The sequence below is a fragment of the Centroberyx gerrardi genome, chromosome 16 (genome assembly GCF_048128805.1).
Source record: "Centroberyx gerrardi isolate f3 chromosome 16, fCenGer3.hap1.cur.20231027, whole genome shotgun sequence".
Taxonomy (NCBI): Eukaryota; Metazoa; Chordata; class Actinopteri; order Beryciformes; family Berycidae; genus Centroberyx; species Centroberyx gerrardi.
In genome coordinates, this window is record NC_136012.1 from 20,390,797 (window position 1) to 20,415,049 (window position 24,253).

The window sequence follows — 24,253 nt, forward strand, 5'->3', positions numbered from 1 at the left end:
CTGCAGATTTCCCACAAAATCCGACCCAGTTGCACAGAATGTAAAATGCAGTGTAGAGGCCGGCAGAAGCTGACAATCTTCTCGATGATGGTCTTGTTTGCTTACAGTAATTATATTAACGTTTCAAAATTAAATGTGACAATGATTTGTTAATATTAAAATGCTACGCGTAGCACATTTAAGGAAGGTCTTCTGTCTGAAACATATTTTTTATAAAATGCTTTGATTGCAAGTATAGAAGACAGCAGCCATTTTCAGCTTTTTTCCCTAAGCCACTACGAATGTCTCAAGGGCCTTACCATTTTAAATAATTTCATGAGAAAACAACCAGTTATGTGCCTCTAATAATAGCATCTCTTTAGATAATTAGAGCTCTGCTGAAGACTGTTGGACAGAGTATTTATTTGTGGTGTGTGCGTGTGTGTGTGTGCATGCCGATAGGGTGAGTAGAATTGTAAGTCCTCATGTCAGTAAATGGTATGTGGATGGAGCATAGAGCCAGACCACATGGAAACATGTTGGTCGCTGCTCCTCTCCTTGCACCAGTACCCAGCCCCTCTATAAACGATAAGATGACATTGTAAGCATTCATATTAAACACATCAGACCTGGGTGAAATAGTATTAGAGGGTTTATTTAACTTCTTTGGAGTATGAGATGGGTGGGGTTTAAGATATATTCATTTTTAATCAAACAAAAATACACTAAAATTAGTTTCAGTTATTTCCTGTGTTTTACTGTGTTTTGTTACGTAGCAAAACCCACATATCTGACCCCAACTGGCTTAAAACAAATGTATGATGTTACTATTTGACCCAGGTCTGCAACACACACACACATACATACATACATACATACAGTACATATACACATCTCTTTACGTCCCCAGCTGACTTCACTTTTCACTCCTCTGCTCCTTCCCACCCGCCCTCTGTCTGTCTGTCTCTCTTTCTCTGGCCCTTCCCTGCATCTGCACATCTCTTCCTTACCACAGTTGAACAGATTGTGTCTGTATTCCAAGCTGCGTCCAAACAAAAGGCATGGGACCATTTCTCCAAAGCTCAGCGCAAGAACCTGGACATGTGGCGCAAACAGGCGGAGGTTGGTACTTTCATTTCCCATACTGTTACTTAAAGTTTTTCATGCTTCACTATGCAGTTTTAGTAAGTAAGATCTTACTTACATAACAGTCATTTGCAAATGCTTAAAACTTTTTTCAACTTTCATCACATATCCAAAAATAACATTGATGCCTCTTTATGATGTAAATGAGGAAGTATTATCACAGACAAAAAGTTGCTTGTTAGGTTTTCTTCACAAATGTTTAGACATCTCAGAGGTTCAAATTCACTTTCTAAAACTACATTCTGTAGAGCAATTTCAAGTTATGTTTAGGCATATATAATTGTCTTATTATGTGGACATTAGAACATTAGCATCCTAGAAGCCATCCTGTACTATTCACTATCTTTTGAGGGTCTCCCTGGTGTTTTCAGAGTAACTTAATAAGAAAAGCAATAATCATAATGACCATAAAAAGTGCTTTTTTATAGGACATTTTTTAACAGATTTTACAGGGGGCTTTAACAAGCAAATAAACGCACACACCAAACTCATAAAATAAATTAAATCAATAAAAGGAAGCAATGGAAAGGCACCAAGATAAAAGTATACGAATAAAGGGTAAAAAATAGTAGTAAAAAACAATAAGATTAAAACAAGCAAGTCTTTAAAAATAAGTTTTAAGAAGTAATTTAGAAACGAATTCCTCGAGCCTAAGCTATTTCGGTCTAAAGCCTAGAGGCCCTGATGGCAAAAGCCAAAGGAAAAAGGGAAAAGGAATAAAATTTGGTCATTATCTACTCACCCTCATGTCAGTTGAAACACTGGTGAAGTTTGTATGTCAATATAATACACGAGTTTGCTAGCGCTGCTCCGTAGCAGCCTTCTCCAAAACTGGAGTGAATGGAGACTGTTTCTTTAGAGTTCCAAAAAAGGGCAAAATACCATAAAATTACAGCAAACTGCATAATCCAGGTGTTCTGAAGCCAAACGATTGCACTGTGGGTCCAAAAGTCCCAAACATTTACCTCATACATTTACCTTATAATATCTTTGTACACCCAGGACTAATACTTACATGTCATTTTCCTATGTCAGTTCAGCATGGGACTAACACTTCTAGAGTTATGTTTGATCCCCACAAGGCAAACCATCCTAAAAGTGTATGCATTCATGATACTGTTACAGTTACTGATACTGTTACTATGACACATAATAAGACACTGCGCCAAGTGATGATGGCTCAGCACAGTGATAAACACTGAACATTATATTATTATTGTCTTTATCCAAAAAATGAAACTGAACTCAAAGCTGAACTTCTGGGATGTGTTGGTAAGTGCCAGGCTAGCTCTCCCACTCTCCTCCTCTCTCTCCCTCTTTCTGCCCACGCTCTCTCTCTCTCTCTCTCTCTCTCTCTCTCTCTCTCTCTCTCTCTCTCTCTCTCTCTCTCTTCCTCTCCCTCTCTTTTTCTGATGAAAAATTACGAGCTACTGGATGCGTCTTTGGTCTCTCAGGGCGACCAGGAACAGGTAAATTTAGGCAACTCAGATGCCTCTCTACTGCTCTGAACTATCATCAGTCACTGCCTCCGGCCATCTGAAGACACAGCAAATTACTGATTTGCATGTTTTGTTTGGGCAGGAAATTGAGGTCATCCATCTCATCTAATTTTTTTCTCAAACTGACGGCATTTGCTTTTTTTCATTGTTATTATTTACTGTCTGACAAATGCCACATTCATTATCATGAAGACTTGCTGTGTTTAATGGAGGGTGTGCTGTATTTAATTGAGGGTGCAGGAGTATGGTGAAGATCTGATTGGTAAGTTTGATCTGCCGAGAGCCTCCTAATGCCTGAGCGTAAAAACAGTTGATTTAGGGTTTAATCAACAGGCTGATATTATACGCACACACTCACACACGGACATACACATACAAACACACACAAATACACACAAACACAGACATATAGTATATACTGTGGTATAACCACGCACAAAGAAAACACACACATCATTACGAATCAAGCTTTTGTCACAGCATGTTGCTGAAACATTCTCTCTGTTGAATGTCAGCGAGGCTTTTATCTTTGTGAATATTCATGTACAATATCTAAAGAGAATAGCGTTCATTCTGTTCCGTCCCCCGCAGATCTATGAAAATGCTAATGACTTTCCAGAAATAGATCTATGACATTAACAAACATTCAGAGCTGCTGCTGGGAGCTGCCCACATTAGTGTGTTGACACATTAATCACACTTTACACTTTAACCTATGAGTATTGATTTGCTGTTACGAGGGGATCCATGCCTCCGCACACTGTTATTAACCCCCCTCCCCACTGTAATGACAGTAGCCTTTGCATAGAGGTTTTAGCACATATGCTGAATGTATGTTCAAATCCCAATGCATGTCACCATTGCTGCTGAAAACCTTTTGTGTCTGACATACAGTAAGTGTGTCTAATCAGCTACTGTATCGTTCGCGCTGCCTCACTCAGGCTGGGCGTTGTTTCCATCAGTGTATCAGTAATAGGCCAAACTGCCTCGCCATCTGTACACCAGAAGGATCACAATGGAAATAAGTCTATGGCTTGATTGTGACATCCTGGGTGACATTGTTTATGCTTGATGTGTTTTTGAAGTTGCCAAATGATGCAAATCAAATCAAAACACCAATCAGCTAGCATATCCAACATATCCATCTTTTAACTCTTTATCTCTATTTCTCTTTTCCCTTTTTGGCTTCTTTTCTCTCTTGTCTGCTCTGTTAAATTGTGTATCCTGTTTTTCCTTGAATAAAAAAGTAACACTATATTCGCCACACCAGCTATATACGTGCTCCATCTCAGACACTTATACCCTGTTCACACTCATTTTGAGTCTGTCACGGATGTAAATTGGCTGACTTGAGGTCAAGCTCACAACACAGGTTGTCCTGTGGTGCAAAGGGATTAATGGGTGGCCTTGTTGATGTAATATGTAGGACTGTGTACACGCTGCGCTCAAGGCTAGTTAGGTCCAAACCACTATATATGCATTTTTGGAGAAAAGCATTACATTTCATTTACATTTCATTTGATATCTGGATCGAGTCTGTATAAGAATTATCATTTTTTAAAACAAGGACTTTGGTCTACTTTTGTTATTTAATATAAAGTACTTTTCAATGTTGTACATTTTTTTCAAATAGTGCATTGGAATTGGAATTAGAATGAAACTCTTCATATCACCAAACTTGTAACCTCCTTATCAAAAAAGGGCCATCACACTCAGTAAGGATGAAACACTGCTGACAACATCTTAAATGTGCCTTTTTCAGTTTGCCATGCAATAAATACTGTAAGCACAATAGTGATGCTTCATCCTTAGAACTGTGAGAGCCCTTTTATTCACATCGCTGTGTTGAAGTCCCACCTGACATTGACTTTATTTGTGATGCACCAGTGTGCTGTAACAATGTGCAATATGCTGGTGACTATATTTACATATTTATGGCAACGTGCAGGAACAGCTAGTAGCAAGCAAGCAAGCAGAAAGTGAGCTAATTTGAAAGGAAGCAGTGGAAAGTTGGCAAGATCAAAGGCAAACCACAAGTATAAAAGACATGGATATCTATGGCAACATCGACCTCAAACAAGCATGTGTGCTGGGATTTGATCTCCCGTCGACCTGTGTTTATGGCTCAGTGTTAATTAGCTCAAGCCCATGTCACACACCAGGGTCAGTGGTGTGAAAGGAGTATTAGCACCATAGGCTTCTGCTGTGGAGAAGCAGCATGTGTAGCTGTGTCTCATACCATCTCTCTCTCTCTCTCTCTCTCTCTCTCTCTCTCTCTCTCTCTCTCTCTCTCTCTCTCCCTCTCTCTCTCTCTCTCTCTTTCTTGAAATCTGTTTCATCTCTCCAGGGAGTCCATCAGCTCCTCTCTCCTGTGACGTAGCACAGGAAGTATAACAGGACAAATTGAAGCTACATCCTTGAGGGGAAAAAATATAGAGCTGTAACCGCCATAGAAATTCCACTTTTTACTGCATGCCTTACTATTGTGTTGTTGTTCTACCCCTGAGATAAATTCTTTGGAGGATCCGATTTTACTGTTTTTCCCCCAGTCATAAGACACAAGGAAGTATGTAACAAACAGACATTAGAAAGATATAGTTTTTTGTATCATATTCACTACTACTTTATACTTTACAACATTTGAGGAAGAATAGGCTGCAGAACAGAATGGCATTCAAGAGGTTCTCAGTCTTATAGCGAGGAGTAATATTCATGGAGGATTACAGTTCTCTTTGATCTTTAGTCCTTCAACATGCTCAATAGCCTGTTTTAATCCTGCTGTCTTTTATCTGTTTTATACTTTCACACCGTATTAACCAGAGAGAAAAGGCCTTGTGCCCTCCTACGTGATAACAGATAGAACAGATGCACTCTCACACTGTGTGCGTGTGTGTGTCCGTGCGCATGTGTGAGCGCTTGTGTGCGTGTGTGTGTTTGTGTGTGTGTGTGTGTGCATACAGGTTGGGGGTCAGTCTGCCTATGATTTTGGCTCTGTTTCTTGCTCTCTCTTGTTTATCAGCTCAGGAAGGAGGTAGATAGGACAAAATGATCTCTGTGCAGGTCAAACTGACACCACAAATTTACAGAGTTAAATTACAGCTGGTCACAGCAGGCAATGATGCGTAATAGACCTAGGTCAAGTAGTATTTGTGCATAATTCAAAATGTTTTTCAATTGGTTGGGTTTACCACGTCATGTTAGGTAATTTGTCAGTCACAGAAAAGTGTACTTATTTGGTTTTAAAATATGTTCCTGTGATTGCCCCAACTTTCTCGCACTGATTATTTTGTCCTGCATGGTAAACGTCCAAGTTGGTAAAAAAAAGGCACTGTGACCCAGGTCTTTGAGATGAGTAAGAAGTGCCTTTGATCACCCTGAGTGCATACATTATGTAGTTTGAGACTTCTAATTCCTAACATGGCGGCATAGAATTATTGTCTAGAGTCAGAAAAAATGTGAATCTTTATATATAGGCTACCAACATTTACCAACATTTTCAACTGTTTCTCTGTGATGGGTAATATGGGAAAGAGATGTGACAACAAATAGGGAGTTCAAACAACAGGTGACTCCCCTCAGCAGCAAAATCTAGTTTTCATTTACAGATAGAGTGCAGTACAAGTGGTGTCAGGGATGGGAAGGATAGAATGTGTCTGTCTGTTTGTGTGTGTGTGTGTGTGTGAGTGAAGGGTTGTTATTCCCTCCACCTGGTCCAGATGTATGCGTGTATTCGCAGACTACCTGTCTGGCCTCTGTTAGCCTGGAGCTGAGAGCCATGAAGACACTAGACAGATGGCTGTGTGTCTGCAGCTGTGACTTTTAATACTGGAATGACTTTCACTACCCAAGTGTGTTGTGTGTGTTCGTGTTTGTGAATTATTGGTCAGTTAATCACATTCCTCTTAAGCTCTTCCATAACGCAACATTGAAATATTAGTGGCGAGTGTGTGCATATATATATATATATGTCCGCGTATGCAAGTGTTTTCTGTATATAGATACTGTATATATGCACTATAGATATTTACCTGCTGCTCTTCCTGTTGTGTTTTCCAGGAGATTAGAAACATGCACAACGAGCAGCTGATGGGCATCAGGCGAGAGGAGGAGATGGAGATGTCTGACGATGACATGGAGGACGCCCCCGCTGCCGACAGCAAGGACTCTGAGGACTCAGGTAGAGATACTTTGGCTGATACTCAGCAGTGTATAGTGGAATTTGAGGTGGGTATATTGCTACAGAGGACATGGATGTATTGTGATGCTACCATCCTGCACATATCAGTATTGTTTTGGCTGAAAATTAAGTTTACTCTGTACGCCCCAGAAAAAGCTGCAGTATAGGCAGCTTTGCACTTGTGGCAGTGAGAGATGTCTGTTTGAATTTTTGAATTTGAAGGACTTCATTACCAATAACTGATATAACATGACATCAGTAAACTGCGTACTCCTCAGACCTAAATTTCCTCTTCGTAGCGGCTGGTGGGGGCGGAGGTGGATGTTCATTAAGAGCAAATGTAAATTTGTAGATCATGTGTTTTATCACACATTCCCTATTCACACAGTATATACTTACGAAAACATATGGAAGTTCCAACTAGACACCTTGGTTTAGCTCTCACTAATAATAACACTAAGAAGTGTGACTGTAACTGAGAAAGTCAAGTTCATATTTATATAACATATTAAATATTAATAGCTGTTGCTGAACAGAGTTGGTTTCGGAACAGATGTGTTTGACAGAGGTGGATTTGATAGATTTACAGTGGCAATTCACAATGAGACACTCATCAACACCAAGGAAAGTAGGGCAATTATGGAGATAAAATGGGACAAACAAACAAAAAGAACTTAGGAATAGTGATGAAATGTTCTTAGTGGAGGCCATTCATTCCAGTAGCTCGATTTATACCCAGGCAGACAGGGCTTGTTCTGTAGAAAGTAGGAGAAATAGTCACATAGGCCTTCTATTGACTACATTCATTCCCTAACCCCAAATCCTAACCTTAGCCCTCACCACTGACCTCAACTCTTACCTTAACCTAAACCTAATCCTTATTCTAACCTTAAAGGAAAAATCCACCCTAAAAAAACCCAGCTATTGCCAATAATGTACCTTGCATTCTTGGGTCCAGTTTGTTGTTTGACAGTGTATTTTTCTTTTTTTCCGCAAATAACTGGTCAAACGTAGAAGACGGGATGCTATGTCGAGATATTACCAGAGCAGCTACAATGGAGTTTGATAGCAGAAGTTTTTGAGTTATCTAAAACAACAACAGTAAACATCAGGATCAGAAGAGCCCTCAGAATCAAAGAGCAAGGGCTTTTTGGCCAATCTGTTGAATCTGTGTTGTTATGGATCTGTAATTCCCTCCACAACTGCTCTCTTGATAAGCCAAATGGCGCTAGAAAATAAATAACAGAATGAGCAAAAATGTGTAATTCTATTATATAGATTAGAGGCAAATGGACAATTAATTGAGGGGACGTCCAAATATTTTAATAGGCATATGGCAGGGATTGGCAGCCATGTGTCATGGAGTGCCAAGTGTGTGCAGGCTTTCATCCACCAGGTGATTTCACTGAGTAGCACAACTTCAACCAGAGAGGGGGAACTCATCAGAGGAATCACTTGACGTAGTGTTTGGTTGGAATGAAACTCTGCAGACTCTTGGCACTACATGGCACATGGTTACTTGTCCCTGACATTGGGGATTTGGGACTGTAGAGTAGGATAACTATAATTCCCAAAGTGGGATGTGTCTTTCAGTTAGTCGCCATAGCATGACAAACAGCACATGTCATGAAATCATCCAGGTTATCAACCATGCCAGAAATCAACATAGTGAGAATCACATGTAACCAGGTATAGACGGGTCTGAAATGTGCACATCATACTATAAAGCAAGGAATCTCTGTCTGTGTGTGTGTGTGTCCGTCGCATATCTCGAGAACCGTTCGTCCGATCGACTTCACACTTGGCGGGTGTATTGCTGGGGACCCAAGGAAGTGCAGTGTCAGATTTGGTGCAATTTGGACACGCGACACGTTCAATATTAATAAACTTTGAATAAACAAGTGAACAGCGCTCTGTGCAGCAGCGGCGCGAACGGGCACTGCACTAGTCACTTAATAATGCGGATAAGCCATGGTCGATTTGCTTTTCTTTTGTTGATTTTTTTGTATCTTATATTTGTGCTTTTGACAATGAAGTTGTAGCTATTATTGTTATATTTCAGGAATGAAAGAAAAACATTCAGCTGTATTTTTCATAAACTGATTCAAGCATGAACACAAATTTAACTCACATTTTTTTCTGCTTTCACGGCTGAGAATCTCCGACTGCTTTGATACACATCAGTGCAGTTTTCTGAGGATGTGAGATGAGATGTTTATTCTGAAGGCTACGGGGAGACAAAACGGACGTTTTGCCACCATGGAGTGACTTATCCACTATTACACACAAGCGATGGGACAAATTTGGGTATAATTGATGACTATTCAAATTGCTGACCAAAGATGAAATATGATTAACACTAATTAATTAACACCAATTATCGGATTAACACCAATCAGAGGCAAATTGGAAGTGAATGATCTTAACAATGTGTAATTTTTAGGAACAAACATAAGCTTTGTCAGTTGTATTGTCCAAAGTCAAATGTATAGTTGTATAAATCTTCTGCTATAATGGTCAAAAATGAAGGTCTGACCAAAACCATGGACCAATCATAGACTTGTGGTTGGAAGCCACATAGTGCGTGGAGTTAAATGTTTGACCCCGCCCACTTTGACTCCACCCTACTCTGCGGCTTGCAGTGAGGTATACTGTACATGCATTCTCTTTGGGGGTTGTTGAAAGTCATTCTGGGAAATTTAGGAAATCACTAACTGAAATAGAAGTATAGACGAGGCAGGCTGAGGGAAAGTGGGTACAACAAAAAAGTAAATTACAACAGTTCATCACAGAATAACTCCTGCAATGCACTGAACATCACAGATCGATGATATATAACAGTGTAAGAGAATCCAAGAGTGGAATTTTCTGATCTTAACCCTAAACCCAAATGCTGATCCTAAACTCACCCCTAAAAGAAGTGAAAAAAGGCCAAAATAACCTTCTTCCCTCAGGTCTTAAACTCAAACTGTTTCTTACAAGGATAGAGGACCTCTATCACACACACACACACACACACACACACACACACACACACATACACACCCACACACACACAGACATGCACACATGACGCACACAGAATCAGGACCTGCATTACTTCTATTGAGAAAAACCTGTAATCTGATATGAGATAAAGCCAGCACAGTAATAAATAAATAAATTGAATAGAACAGGAGATAGAGCTAATCTTTTTAAAGGAAAGTCACGCCCCTCTGGCTTCATATTGGGGGATGATGATATTTTATTCCTACTGAGAAACTCTGCAACGGTAAATGTGATATGCAACCAGACTCCCCCCCCCCAAAAAAAACTCTTTAAGTGGAATAAAATTATACATGGAATAGGACTAATATCTCTCCAGCTTGCTCTAATTAAAAGATGCGATATAGGGACATACATTGCTATTATTCCTATTGACAAACTACACACTGATAAATTTAATATGCAATAAAGACAACGTTAAAAGATCAACAGAATTAGAGAAAGGAAATCCATTCAGGTCAAACGTTCACTCTTGTCCAAAGGCTTGGATGTTATAAATTATAGAGCTGGTTGTGTGAGAAGCAAGGACACACACACACACATACACACACACACAAACAAAGAAGTGTCTTCTGCCCCTAGCCAACCAAGCAGCTTAATAGGTTTAGACAACAGGACCCTGCCCATTTACTGTCCACAAAACCATATAAGTTTAGGCTAGTTTATACTCATTTTTAAAGATGGAAGTGAGTTGGAATATCTCTGAATAAATGATGACTAAATGACTCCAGATAACTATTGGATTGGAAGAGTAAGATAATGTATGATTTCCAGTTTACTATTATTTATGGATTTCAACCAAAGGCAGCTAGTGAAGCTTTTGCAGGGCTGCGTGGTTTGACATTGTGATATTTCATGCTATTTGTGATAAGAGGCTGATCATCTCATCTCCACTGTGCACTCACTATCGACCGGGCGGAGGGTGATGTTTACATCTTATGCAATCTTGACCAAAGAGGATTTGCTCTGGTGGTTTTTATAGAAAGATGGTCTATCCAATCTATAAGATAGCTGGAATAAGAAACCTCAAAGCTTAGCTAATGGACTGAGTGTTTTCAGTCACAGCACACAGTGTAAATGGGAAAATACATTTATCGTCTTCTTCTGCTTCACTGATTTCTTCTCCTAGTAAGGTGTGTGTGTGTGTGTGTGTGTACATGTGTTTGTGAGTGTCGATAACATTCCTGTCATGTAATAGAGGGGGAATTGGTCAGAATCTGGCCAAATGCTTGGCTTCCCTGGGCAGCGAGTTGATGAGACTTTCTAATCAATACTGTCCTCACCTAAACCCTCCATCCTGCTGGGAGAAACACACACACACACACACACACACACACACACACACACATATTAGGGTCTTATCTCCATAACTCAGTGAGTTAATCATGTTTCCACACACAGCTTGAGAACAAAAAATCTCCTTTCAAAGTAGTTCTCCACACACACACACACACATAGCCACACACACACACACACACACACACACACACCCCTCACTGTTCCACAGCAGAAATAAGCATTTCTAAGACACTCTAGCAGCTTTATTGTCAAGAAAACCTTCAAGGTAAATTTCTGGGGGGTCTGATTCAGATGTCAATAACAGGAATAATAGGAAAATTAACAAAATTCAGTGTACCGTTGCTGCCAGCAAAGGTTTTCTTTGGTGGTTTGGTGAAACATTAAAAATCCCCTTGGAGGGTATCTGTCAGATTTGGCTGACAAAGAGACATTGTGACAACAGGCTCACGCTGACGGCTATTTGACTGACACCATGAATTGTTAAACAAGAATTATCATTACAGCCCTCTCTAGACCATCTGAAGGAATCAACAACGAAAGTATATTGTAATCATTAATTTATTTTCATTCTAGACAGAATGAGCCTCACTGACAAAATGTTTCTTAAATTCTTACTTTTGTTCGTGAGAAAGGTGCCTATGGAAAAACCAACGTGGATTCATGAAAAAGCAAACCCCCCTCGATTTTGTGCGTGCCATCTGGCATATCCGATGAAGAATGCCAGTTCTTCATAATTTGGAAGCGGGTACCTTTTGATACAGATTAGCATAGGTATAGAGGCCCTTGCAACCCTATAAAAGGCATGCTGACTTACGGGTCATGTGCAAACAGAAAGCACTAAAGGAAAGGTGGAGAATTCATGGCAAAGAGACCCAAAAAGAAAAACTTAAAACGCTGAAATAGACGTGTTGCTGTCAGGATTGAATGAAAAAAGAAATATTGTTTTTGTGTAAGCAGCGGAGTGACAGCAACTGAGAAAAGAAATGAATGATGCTGTCAATGCTGTAACATTACAGACATGCAGCTAAGATGAAAGTAACAGTTTGACTTTTTTGAAGTTAGAATCTAAAAAAAGCATATAACTCAAAATAAGTGCAGTTTATTAGCCACTAGGCACTGTCAAGCTACCCAATTTGGTCAAAAGGATTGGGGGAACAACAGGAGAGACTGTGCTGTTAGGTGTCCAATCCAAGTAGCATCTCCATCAGATGGTAAACGCAGACTTTATGGTTATATAATAATGTTGTTGATTTTGACTGTAGCTCTTGACAGGAGCTTTCTGCCTGCAGCCTTTCAGCACACCTATGGTGCGCTCTGTGGCAGAGCGAGTGCATGCATGACGATCATTATGTAGAAGAACTTTTATTTCAATAGCAGGATAAACCCCTTGAGGGGGTCCTGAAATATCATTGTTCATGCGGGGTGTGAGGGTTCCTCAGGGTGTCATCAGCTATGGTCAAGGTCAAGGTATAACCTGTATCGCTTAGAGACAAAGGCAGTAGTTTTGACATTGAAATAGCCTGGTGGAAAGTAAGGGTGTTGTGGTCGGGGTGATGGATGGATTTAGCTTCAACTCCAACGACCAGGGTACAATTCCCAATTCATGCAAAGAAGCTTTCTGCTGTGAGTGAAGCTTTCCTTATTTAACCATGACCAAACCTAACCCTAACCCTAACGCAATCGCCTACAACTAATCTTAGCCCTAATCAAAGCTGTTTTCGTTGCCTAACCTTATCCTAACCCTAACTAAAGTTGTTCTACTGGCCTATACTTAACCGTTAGCTAACCTTTTCATGTGATGAACAGGTGAAAATGGTGTGTCAAATTTTCCAATTTGTGATGGAGGAACGTAATCTTACACAATTCGTATCTGCAACACGTAATCTGCATTTCAGAGTTTGTGCCACTGAACAGCTCCATGGAAACCAGTGTGAGTTGAGTGCCTTGCTCCAGGCCACTTCAGCGGTAGTTGTTGAGGGAGGGAAGAGAGTCTCTCATTCACTTTCATCACCCAGATTTGAACTGACGACCATCTGGTCACAAGCCCCCTTCTCTAACCTAAAGGCTACCTACCACCACTCGCATTAGAAAGATATTGACAATAGGTATATTCAAAACACCAAACACAATATATGTATCAGACAAGTCATTATAACCATCAGGAGTCAAGTTGTGCTTAAAACGGCTATAGCAATATTTGATATGTATCCGTTCAGCAGATATCAGGTGGACCAAACCGTTTTCATTGTAGGAAATGACACTGCAAATTACTTCACAAATTGAGTCCTCTCTACACCCACATAGAGCTGTAAGAGAGACTCATTTAAACTTGATTTTTTGGGAAGGTCTCATGTAGACATAAGTATTCTAAAGTCTGTTCATTTGTGATTGTACCGAAAAAACGATCTCCTTTTGCGCTTGTATTATCAATACATAATCAGTGGAATATACACCAAAATCAATAAATCTGTCTCGCCCTGCTTTCAGTGGCAAAGTTGAGGTCAGTCCCAAGTGAATTAAATCTTTTCAGGAAAGTTAATAGGAAAAAAAGATTCCTATTGAAGTCGGAAAAGCCTATTTAGAGATAAAAGGCACATTTTGCCATTTTTCAATAGGGATTGTATTTCATCGCCTGCATGGGAACGTAATTTCTTAAAGGCTCTCATACTCTCCATTTGGTTCAGAAATGTAAAAGGAGGAGAATGATTCTTTGTCTAACAGTCTCTAGGGGATTTTGCAGTTTTTCTGCTGTTACTGAGATGAAAAAGAATTAATTTTTTGGCAGCTTTTATGAAAAATTGCATTGTATTTTTTTATTCTTTCTGTATTAGTGTGAGGGAAAAGAATAAAGAGTCAAAGAACAAAGTTGGCGGCGATGATGTGTGATGTGAGGGTGACAAGTGTTGCGATTTGATTGTTACCATTGGGTAATAAGCAAAAATGGGGATGATTTGTGAAAAATATTCCTAGTCCTTATTTTAAAGGAATTGAGGTATTTTCTATGGTGAGTGTACAAGGATTTACCAAAATACAGCAAACCCTTGTAATTTTTCTAGAATCGGTTTGCCAAGCCTTAATCCTGTTAGCTGTAAACAACCGGTGTGTGTGTGTGTGTGTGTGTGTGCGTGCCTCTATGTGTGTATGTGTGTGTTTGTGTTTGTACTTCCTATTTGTGCCTGAGGTAGAAAGCTACAGGAGGAGAATCGTTCTTTTATAATAATCTAATATTGTGTGTATGTGTCTGTCTGCCTGTAGGTGTTTCCCTGGCAGAAGCCTTAAAGGAGGAGAACGACTCCCTGCGCTGCCAGCTGGACGCCTACAGGAACGAGGTGGAGCTGCTGAAGCAGGAACAGGGCAAGAACCAGCCAATCAGGAGCGAGGAGGACAACACACACTCTCAGCAGCTCAGCTTCCTACAGCAGGCTCTGCAGGGCATGCAGAAGGTAACACATACACCCAAAAACACATACATACACACTGGGGTTAGACTGATATATCAGTTTGCAGATACATCAGGTCAATATTGCCCTTTTATTAAATATCGGACTATCAGCCAGTCATGTTGTCCACTTCCAATATGATGGAGGTTTCTTCCTGACCACAACTGCATCAGAGCTGCTGATTCTAGAAGAAATTTGTTTGGGTCTGTGTTTCAATGGAGAGTTTTAGTGTCCCATGATGGTCTAAATGGTGTTGGAGAATGAAGTTATGGGGGGAACACTGACATTGAAAATCGCCAAATTTAAAGATATTGAATTTCAGGATAAAAAAATGTCTATCTGCTTCAGTCACAAATATAGGTATTGGTATCGGCCTTCAAAAACATATTTTAGTCAAACCCTAATACACACATGCGTGTCTACAAGAGCACACGAGCCATCATAAATATTACAAATTGGCACCAAGAAGAGACACTGACATTGGAGTAATACCTTCTTCATAATGTCAGAAAGCCCTCTACAGAAGCCATTTCGAGCTCTAGGCCATTTTTAATAAAATATCCCCCTTGGTAACATTTAGCAATGCAATGGAAATAAAAAACTCTTCCTCAGGCAGAAATCCACTTTTCTGATCACCTGCTGGGTTGTCAAACAGACCCAGCTTGCTGCTTCTATTCTTCATAGCAAAGGGATGTCATAGAATGTATTATTTTCAAAGCAGATAATCTATTATCCGCTTCCACTTTATTTCAACATCGTGGAATGTAATTACCTTTACAAAACGCGCCCCCTGGCATGTGTACGAAAAGATTAGATGAGTTGATTAAAATAATATCTAGATGACAATTTGGACACATCTTGTGCTTTTCCGGTGTGAAATTGTGTTGTTCTGTAGCCTTGCAAACTACCCTGAATTATTATCAGCAGACAAATGAATTTGGATCAGCTGATGTGTTAGACATCGCCAACTGGGCGATATATTTAAGCTGTCAAACTCACCTGTTCTTTCTCTGCTGCTACTGCTGCTGCTGCCTGTGCATCTCACACCCGCCCTCCACCTCCAGCATCCACCTGTGGTCTCTTTCTTTATGGTTCCCCATGGGGGGAGCTGCATTGATCTCTCCCTGCTCTCGCTTTTTTGGATGGCTGTAAATTGTGCTTCGCAGGGGGTGATATGAAACAGAGCCTTGACGCCAAAATAAAATCTATATTTACATTTATTCTCAATTAAAATGCCCTATTCAGTACGTGAGTTGACTGCCTGAAATGTGTTTATGCTGTCATGACGTGTCTGTGCTTTCACAACACCACTTAGATGCTCTGTAAAGCAGAGAATGGATGTTACTCTAGGAGCCTAAAAGACCGTGTTGTGTTGATTTTAGCCTCTCATTAGTCCTTCTAATGTTTACATCTCTTTACAACAAGACATTATACAGAATGGCTAAACATGCTTTTCACTGTCTGTGAAAAGCAAATACTAAATATTGACACAATGAGGAAGGCATTTTGAGTCCTCAGGCTTCTCTCTCTACCTGCTTAGACACGCAGATCCCATTTACACTTGATATTAAATGCGATCTGTATCTGTCTTATCTGGATAAAGAAAAACGTGTGTTGATGCAAGGTGTAAACACATACAGCATGCATTGCAATCAGAATTTGCGAGCTATTTGCGAGCTAGAATCTGCCATAATGGCAAATCCTAACTCGCATTGTGATTGGATCTCAGCATTTTAGAGTGTGTGATTGCAATTCGCACAGGGCGTTCTCATAGTGAGGAAGTATCCACCTATGGGATAGAAACATCATAGCCACAGGTAAAAATGTCATCACTACGGCTCCCACTAGACACAGCGGTTCTCAATCCTGGTCCTCAGAGCCAGAGCCTGCTGGTTTTCTGTTTTACCTGGTAGTTGATTTACTAGGTGTCCCATGGTCTCATTCAGTCCATGATTACACCAGGTGAATGTAAGTAGATAGATATTAGGTAGAGTAGAAAACCAGCAGGGCTAGAGTCAGAAAACAACCTCTTCCATGGCAAACTAAGTCCTGGCTGCACAGTAGTATCACCTCTGTTGACCCTTGATCTGCCATGTTTGTCTTTGTTGACAGTAGGGGGTTTTCAGGTGACATAATTCACCCTCTGGCAGCGATAGTGGAGGTCCTCAGCTCTTGGGCAACATGGCTGTGAACAGCTGATTGCATTTCTAAATGCAATCTTTGTCCGTCTCAACAGAACTGAATAGAAATGGTTAATTCATGTGCTGTTTTTGACAAGGAAATTATCGTTTCCCCACAGACAGAATGCAGACAATAATAGTGCATACTGTACAAATAGCAGGGCGTGACTGGATTGTTTATTATCCCGATAGCATATCCACATGCAGATAGCATTTTAATACCAGGGGTGCATTCCATTTTGCCAAAATGTGCCTTCTCCTCCGTCGTCACGGCCTCGACTCCTCACTGGCTCAGCATCCAAAAATGAGCCGCCACCAGCAAGATCAAAATGGTTAAAAGACACATGAAGGAGCCTTCAAGTCTCCTCGCCTCCATCCTCCAATGAGGCATGGCCAGAGGATCCTCAATGCAGAAATAATGACTGAAGATAATTCATGTACCTATATAGACTAAACCCAGCTCCATACCGTCAGAAATGTGTAGAAAAAATAACAGATAAAATCCACAGTTGTAAGTAGTGTTGATCTTTCTTGTGAATTGTTTGTGTGGGCTGCCATGGAGTTTTCCTTCAGGGAGAATAAATTCTTACTAAACCTCATTAACAGCCTTTCATTGTCTATTTTGCACATTATGTTCTTACAGCTAGATCTATGGTGGTTTAGGGGGATAAAAAGAATAAGGCTTTGGTTCATTGCTGGCAAGATGTCAAACAGCTTACATGAACATTTCCCAGTCCAAGTCGCAAAAGCATAAAACTTCGCACAGACACACATCAGTTTAAGAAAAGTCTTTTAGGTGTTCTGCCTCCATGAAGTAGGCAAGTATCATTAGGGGCTGGCATAGATGAATTACACACTAATCTTAACTTTGTGAAATGTTTCTATGTGGATAAAACTAGACAGCTGTCATCTGTGGAGGGGAAGGAGATGCTGTGTGCGAGGCGCCTCAAACGGCACGCTTCAAACGTTGCTTCAATGTGGCGCGTGCGAGGTTCATTCACTTCCTCTCCCCCTCGCATCTTCTCCTCGTTTCCTCCGTGACCTTTCACTGCGGCGCCGCGGAGGAGACGCGAGGCGAGGAGGAATCGTTATCACATGGAACGCACACCTGGTGTAAACGAGGTCACAGATATGCAGGGAGGCTCATTAGGCGCGGGTGTGCCTCGTTGACCAGCTGCTGGCTCTCCGCCTCCTGACCAACGCTCAATCCCCGCCTCGCTTGCCACAACAAACCCACTGCAACGGTTGTCTTCAATTTACCTGCTGGTTCAGGGTCAGTCAAACTTGGGACCTTACAGTCACAAGCCTGCTTCAGATGAGGTTAGCTGTTCTCCCTCTGCAGAAACTGTTGTAAAGGAGATCAGCATGGATGAAAAGTGGCTGATATTATCATCAATGGCTAACTGTTCTTCTTCTGTGTTTAGCAACTGCTGAAGATGAGGGAGGAGTTAAAAGAGCGGGAGGCGGAGCTTGGGAAGAGTATGGAGGACAAACAGCAGCTGAAGAACCAAATCCAGAACCTCAAGGCAGGACTGCAGAACCTGCAAACTGCACACACTCTACAGGTTAGAAGGGAACACACACACACACACACACAGGATGTAGACACAGAGTCAAGAAAAGACTGTATGTGTTCATGTTCATATGTTCCTGAGTGTGTTTAAATGGAAAGTCTGAATCTGACAAACTGGATTTTAAAGTGAAATACAATATCTGATTTGTGCTGTAGTCGGAGAGAAATTACTTCATAATGAGGTTCAATGTGTGAAGAATATTAGAAAAATATTTCATCAGCCGCCACAGCCTAGATTTTTATTGAAGATTTTAGTGCGTCTCTAAAGTGGTGTGTAATGATTTGTCCTTAAATCAACCCAAGGTAAATGAAAGAAGGGTGGAAGCTTGCCTGGAGGCACCGATAATGAACAGTCTAGAGAGATGTTTGAGGTATTAAGCATACCTTACAGGAAGAATATTGAAAAAGACAAGTCATTTGGAATACCTGAGAGGCAGACGGGTCACTCCAGTCCATTGAAAAAGGAAGTAGGACATTTGGAACCTATAGGTCATTATTCAGCCGATAAAATAGAGGAACAGGGGAGATAATTTAAATGTTTTAAGAAGGAAATGAAAACATTAAAGGGGAATTTGAAGAATTAGAAGTTAGACATTGTTATTTATATGTGACATTTCACACAGTATTTGCGCACGTTAAGATCTTTCTCTCTCCCATTTCCGGAAACCCACACTCTAATTTGTAATGTTATCAAGATACAGCCTGGAACTGCTCCATGTGAGTGGGAGACAGGATTTTAGGACACATAAAATGCTTGAATGAGCCTTTACCAACCAAAAGAGATTTATGTAACATTATGTAGTTCTGAAGCAAAAGATGTAGCCTTATCCTGAGAAAACTGCCCTGGGTGCTTTCATAGCCATCTTTTCCATCGCTTCCATTGAGTTTTTAATGATGTTGTACACTGGTGTTACATCACAAATTAGGAGGTGGGACAATCTCTTGCCTTTTTATTCCTAGTTGTAATAGGCAATTATCAATGGGGAATGGCAGAGTCTTAGAAAAGCTGGCTTGTGACCAGAAGGTCACCAGTTTAAATGTCCAAAATTTGTACTGGGAAAATTAATGAGTGAAGCTCTCCTCTTTCTTAACAGCTACTATCAAAGTGCCCTTGAGTATAAGGCACTTTAGTGTTAAAACAGCAGAAGAGGTTATTCTGGGCAGCTTGAGCACACAGCAGCTTCGTTGCTGTGTGCTCGATAAACCTTCCATGGATTTAAAAAGGTGTTAACATGTGGAAAAAAGGTGTTAAAACAGACCGCACTTTCCAGACAAAAAGGTGTTAAGACGGAACAAACTGTCCTGAGGCTTGAGGGGAAAATAAAAACATTTTAACACTGAAACTCCTTGCCATTCCACTTCAAGAGAAGCATGCGTTTGTTGAATATGTAAAATACCACAGAGATGTGATTTAAATGCAAGTCACCCATTTGAATACAACAGAGATGTCAGTGAAGTGCAGGTGTGTTCCACTGCCACTGATGTTTGCATCGCTCGTTGGCCAATTTTGGCTCAGCATGGTAACAAGGAGGAGGGCTGACATGAGAATGAGCTTCAAGTTCAATCAGCCTTGTAATTGGATAATGATAATACTAATATGCTACAGTCAAATGGTGCATGCTGCTGACTCTGGTGGCTTGTTTTCTGCTCTCAAGTCATCTTTTTGATCGGCAGAGCTGCTCAACTTGGTCTGCTGTGAGCAGACTGAAGGTCGCTCAGCTGATCTGCTGACTGCAGATTTTTCAGTAAGAGGGGAATTAGCCATTCTCAACCAGACTGCTGCATGATGGCCATTCATTCAGATCAGCCAGAGTGACAGAGTTGTCAATATGCACTTTAATGGTGATGACTTTGATTAAAATGTCGCGCAGCACTGAAATGTGTCCCCACAAGAGTGATCCATGGGAAATATGGTAATTAAATCCACACACAGGGGGGCACACATGAATCATGAGAGGCAGTCTCATTAAAAGGAGAAAGAGAAATCAATTTGCAGGGGGAGTTTCTCTGTAGATTAGTGGTTATTGTGGGGTGATTTTGCCATGTTGAACAGATCTCCTCGTGCCATCGGTTGACCCTCACTGGCCCATCACTGTCCCTACTGTCACCAAATATTACTGGATCTACATTAGCTCAGGTCGCTGTGACTATTGACCTATCATCATGTCAACAACCTACTGTCTCTCAGTAAGATGAGATCTTTATTCGTTCTAGTTGGGAAATTGGATCATGCAGCAGCAAAAGTAATAGGATACAGCAAAGAAAACATAGAATATAAGACACAATATAACAATGTAACTATATAATAGAAACAAAAGGGGTTATATAAATAAATGCAGCCAACAAGTCCAACATATATAAAGTAGACTGTATGAGTGGGAAGTATGGACAAGAGTAGGGATTTGCTTACATGAATGGATTTACTTACAGTTGCTACTTCGTCTTCATGATGTTATTTTAACAGAAGCAGAATCACTTTATTCACCAAGGGCAATAAAAGTACAGGGATTTGTCTTGTTGGCTTTGGTGCAGAAATATATGGCCGCCTTGCATGTAACTCAGCACACACTGGTAAATGGTACAAGGACAGGACAGTGCAAGGCCTACAATAGACTGTGGACTATATCTAATTTTGCAAACATTCAATCTCTATGTGCATTCAGGCAGCGTGGCGTACACTGTGATTGCAGCTGTCAGCGCGGCCACACGTTTTTCTTACATTTTTCTTTGTGTATTAATATAATTATCATGTCAGTCCCACGGTACACTAAATCCTGTCGGGATGTCATGTTTCATCATGCACCTATCAACATCCTCTATTGTCGTGTTATCACCAGCTTTCAAGGCTACTTTCACCGTTTTAAACAGGATTTCATGTGTTTAAATGTTTTCTTTGAGTGCATGTGTCTTGTGGAAGCAACTCTGATTACATAAAACAATGACTTTCCACACGGCACTGCTGAGCAGGGGACAGATTTAATAACCAATTATTTTTGTTGCTATTCTGGGATAGGGAGCCATATATTCACGTAATCTATTTGACTTTGCTTTATCTAACTGTCTGTCTCCATCTCAAGAACATTAACAAAAAAGTCCCAGTGAAACTAGGCCTTGTTCGTGCTGCTCTTTGTGTGTGTGTGTGTGTGTGTGTGTTCACATTCACACGTGAGCGTGTGTGTGACAAAGTGAGAGAGCGAGAGTGCGAGAGAGAGGGATGGAGAGCGAGTTTTGGTGTGTCTGACTGCATTAGTGGGTGACTTGTTTCTCATTGACGTTTCCTCTCATTTTTCTAATTGACTCTAGCTGGAGACGTCAAAGCGAGATGACAGAGGGAGCGAGCAGAGTGCTAATCAAGTCAGTGTAAGTGGAAAAAGTCTGAGCCCTCTCGACTCCTTGCTAAGCGCTTTTCTTCGCCTTCCTCCTCCTCCTCTTTCCTTATCTCCTCTCCTCTCCTGTCCTCTCCTCCTCTTTCCTTTCTTCTCCTCTCCTCCTCCCTCTCTCACCTCTTCCAGTGACATGACAGATCATTACAGGCCAATCCAGTTCACAGGGACTTTATTTGTCATTGAATAAATCACCCAGACACAACTGGGTTAGGAAATCACAGACCTGTGCCGCAGCATACAAAGACACATATACGTGTGCACACTCAAATACATACATACACACACACACACACACGCACACACACACGCACACACACAAATTCACTAGGCGAGATCTCGAAGGAAAGGCCACCGTGTCCTGATTAGACCAGGAAACACTCTTTAGAGGAGACCAGCATGCAAAGCTTTGTAGAAACTTCAGTCATACAGGACACACATGATCTCTCTGTCTTTTTCTGTGACACACACACACACACACACACACACACACACACACACACACACACATACACACACACACACACACACACACACACATACACACACACACACACACTTTTTCCAATAACCTCACTTCTACACATCAGCCAGTTAGAGTAAAGAGTAAACAGTAAACATCAGCCTGATCATTAGCAATGCTAACACTCTCAGATCTCTCTCTCTCTCCCTCGCTCACTCGCTCACTCACTCACTCACTCACTCACACACTGTCTCTCTCTCTCTCTCTCTCTCCCTCGCTCGCTCGCTCACTCACTCACTCACTCACTCACACACTGTCTCTCTCTCTCTCTCTCTCTCTCTGTCACTTTGTTACTCCACTCCGTCAGAACTATAGCTGCTGGCTGAATTCTCTCTCCTTTATCTCTGCTCGCTTTGTCTCATTGTCTTTTTGTCCTGCTTTTTTTATGTAAATCATTTTGTTTGTTTTCTATTTTTGTATTTACTCACAATTCAAACACTATTCACATGTGGATTGGCGAGTGCACTGGTGTACAAATGTGTGATAACTACCAACAACACGGTGTGTGCCCTGTGTGTGTGTGTGTGTGATCAGCATCAGTATTGTTATACTGAAATATTGTGTGGGTGTTTTAAGCGTTTATCACCCCTGCAGTTTGACACCAAAGGATTTTGTGTATCGTCCCCCAGGATGCAACAGCATCATCGGTGGTGTCCTGCAGTCAGGAGAAGGAAGGTCTCCCAGAGAAGAATCCCCCCAGTCCCGTCCACTCTGAGAGGGAAGCCCTGCTAGTTGGTACGCTCACACATTTCAATGGCATCACTACATTTACCTTTACATTTTAGGCATTTAGCTGATGCACCTAACCAGAGTGACCTACAAGTTCTGAGCAGGTACTGGCACTTTACTTGAGTCATACTTCTACTCCACTACATTTCAGAGGAAAATGTTGTACTTTTTACTCCACTACATTTATCTGAAGGTTCTAGTTACTAGTTACTTTGCAGAATAAGGTTTTACATGCAACACATACAATAAGCTCATAAAATATGTTTCAGTTTTAGAGTTTAAAGTCCCCAACAGTATATGGAGTAGTTAGACGTATAACATTAAAATACTTATTACAGGTTAACGCATCAGTAATTTAACACTCTGAAAGGGACCGGGACCGTTCTTCAGAATGCCTTTTGATACTTAAGTACATTTTACTGGTAATACTTTTACTTTTACATACAATTTTGAATTAAGGACTTTTACTTTTAATTAAGTATTTCTCCATTATGGTATTGCTACTTTTACTTAGGTAAAGGATTTGAGTACTTCATTCCAACCAAAGACTACAGCAGGTGATTTCACTGGTTCGCACACCTTCAACCAGAGAAGAGGAACTAACCAGTGAAATCACATGGTGTGGTCTTTGGTCGGGATGAAAACCTGCAGACTCTCAGCCTGAGACGCTGAGATTGCCCATCCCTGCTCTAACCAATAGACTCTACCAATATCACTTCCAATGCAGTTGGAATTTTCTGATTTGATTCACTCGCTTTGAGGTTCTAACTATGCATAATTACATGGCCATTAGAGCGAGAGAGAAGGAAGATGCACAGAGAGAAAGAGACCACTTTACTCATTAGATTACGTAACACAATGTGACTTTATGATAATGGAAAATATGGCGAACATCTATCTCCCATGTGTATAATAAACTACATAATTTATAGTGGTAAACAAAGCCTTGTCCTATTTTGCTGCTTATTTTCCAGTGTACTGCATTTTCACATGTTAATTGTCAAGGACATTCTTTGGCTGAAAGCATGAAAGATAGAACTTGCTCTGTCTTATGGGGGAGTCAAAAGGATATATGGTGATTTCGCCACAGTCCACCAAGCTCAGAAGCAGCTTCTGTGTCTGTCAGTTTGGGTCTGCTTTTCCAGAGCTGGAAATGCCAATGTCCACTGTCTCTCATACCAGAGTGACTGTGTGATTGGCTTACAGGTAGTTAGGTAGCCAATGGTGCGTGTCGTCTGTACGTGCCCACTCTGGTTGTTTGTTGAGGCAGAGACGGGCCG

At 40.9% G+C, this 24,253-nt stretch overlaps 1 protein-coding gene across 1 annotated transcript in view; it reads left to right on the top strand.

The window, feature by feature from the left end:
* LOC139912484 (ecto-NOX disulfide-thiol exchanger 2-like) overlaps positions 1-24,253 on the top strand; it is a 68,392-nt gene that overhangs the window by 41,068 nt on the left and 3,071 nt on the right. The window contains exons 6-10 of the mRNA XM_071900303.2: positions 995-1,101; positions 6,681-6,801; positions 14,401-14,588; positions 18,190-18,291; positions 22,874-22,979. Of these exons, the coding sequence (XP_071756404.1) occupies positions 995-1,101; positions 6,681-6,801; positions 14,401-14,588; positions 18,190-18,291; positions 22,874-22,979 (624 nt within the window). The remainder of the gene's footprint in view (positions 1-994; positions 1,102-6,680; positions 6,802-14,400; positions 14,589-18,189; positions 18,292-22,873; positions 22,980-24,253) is intronic.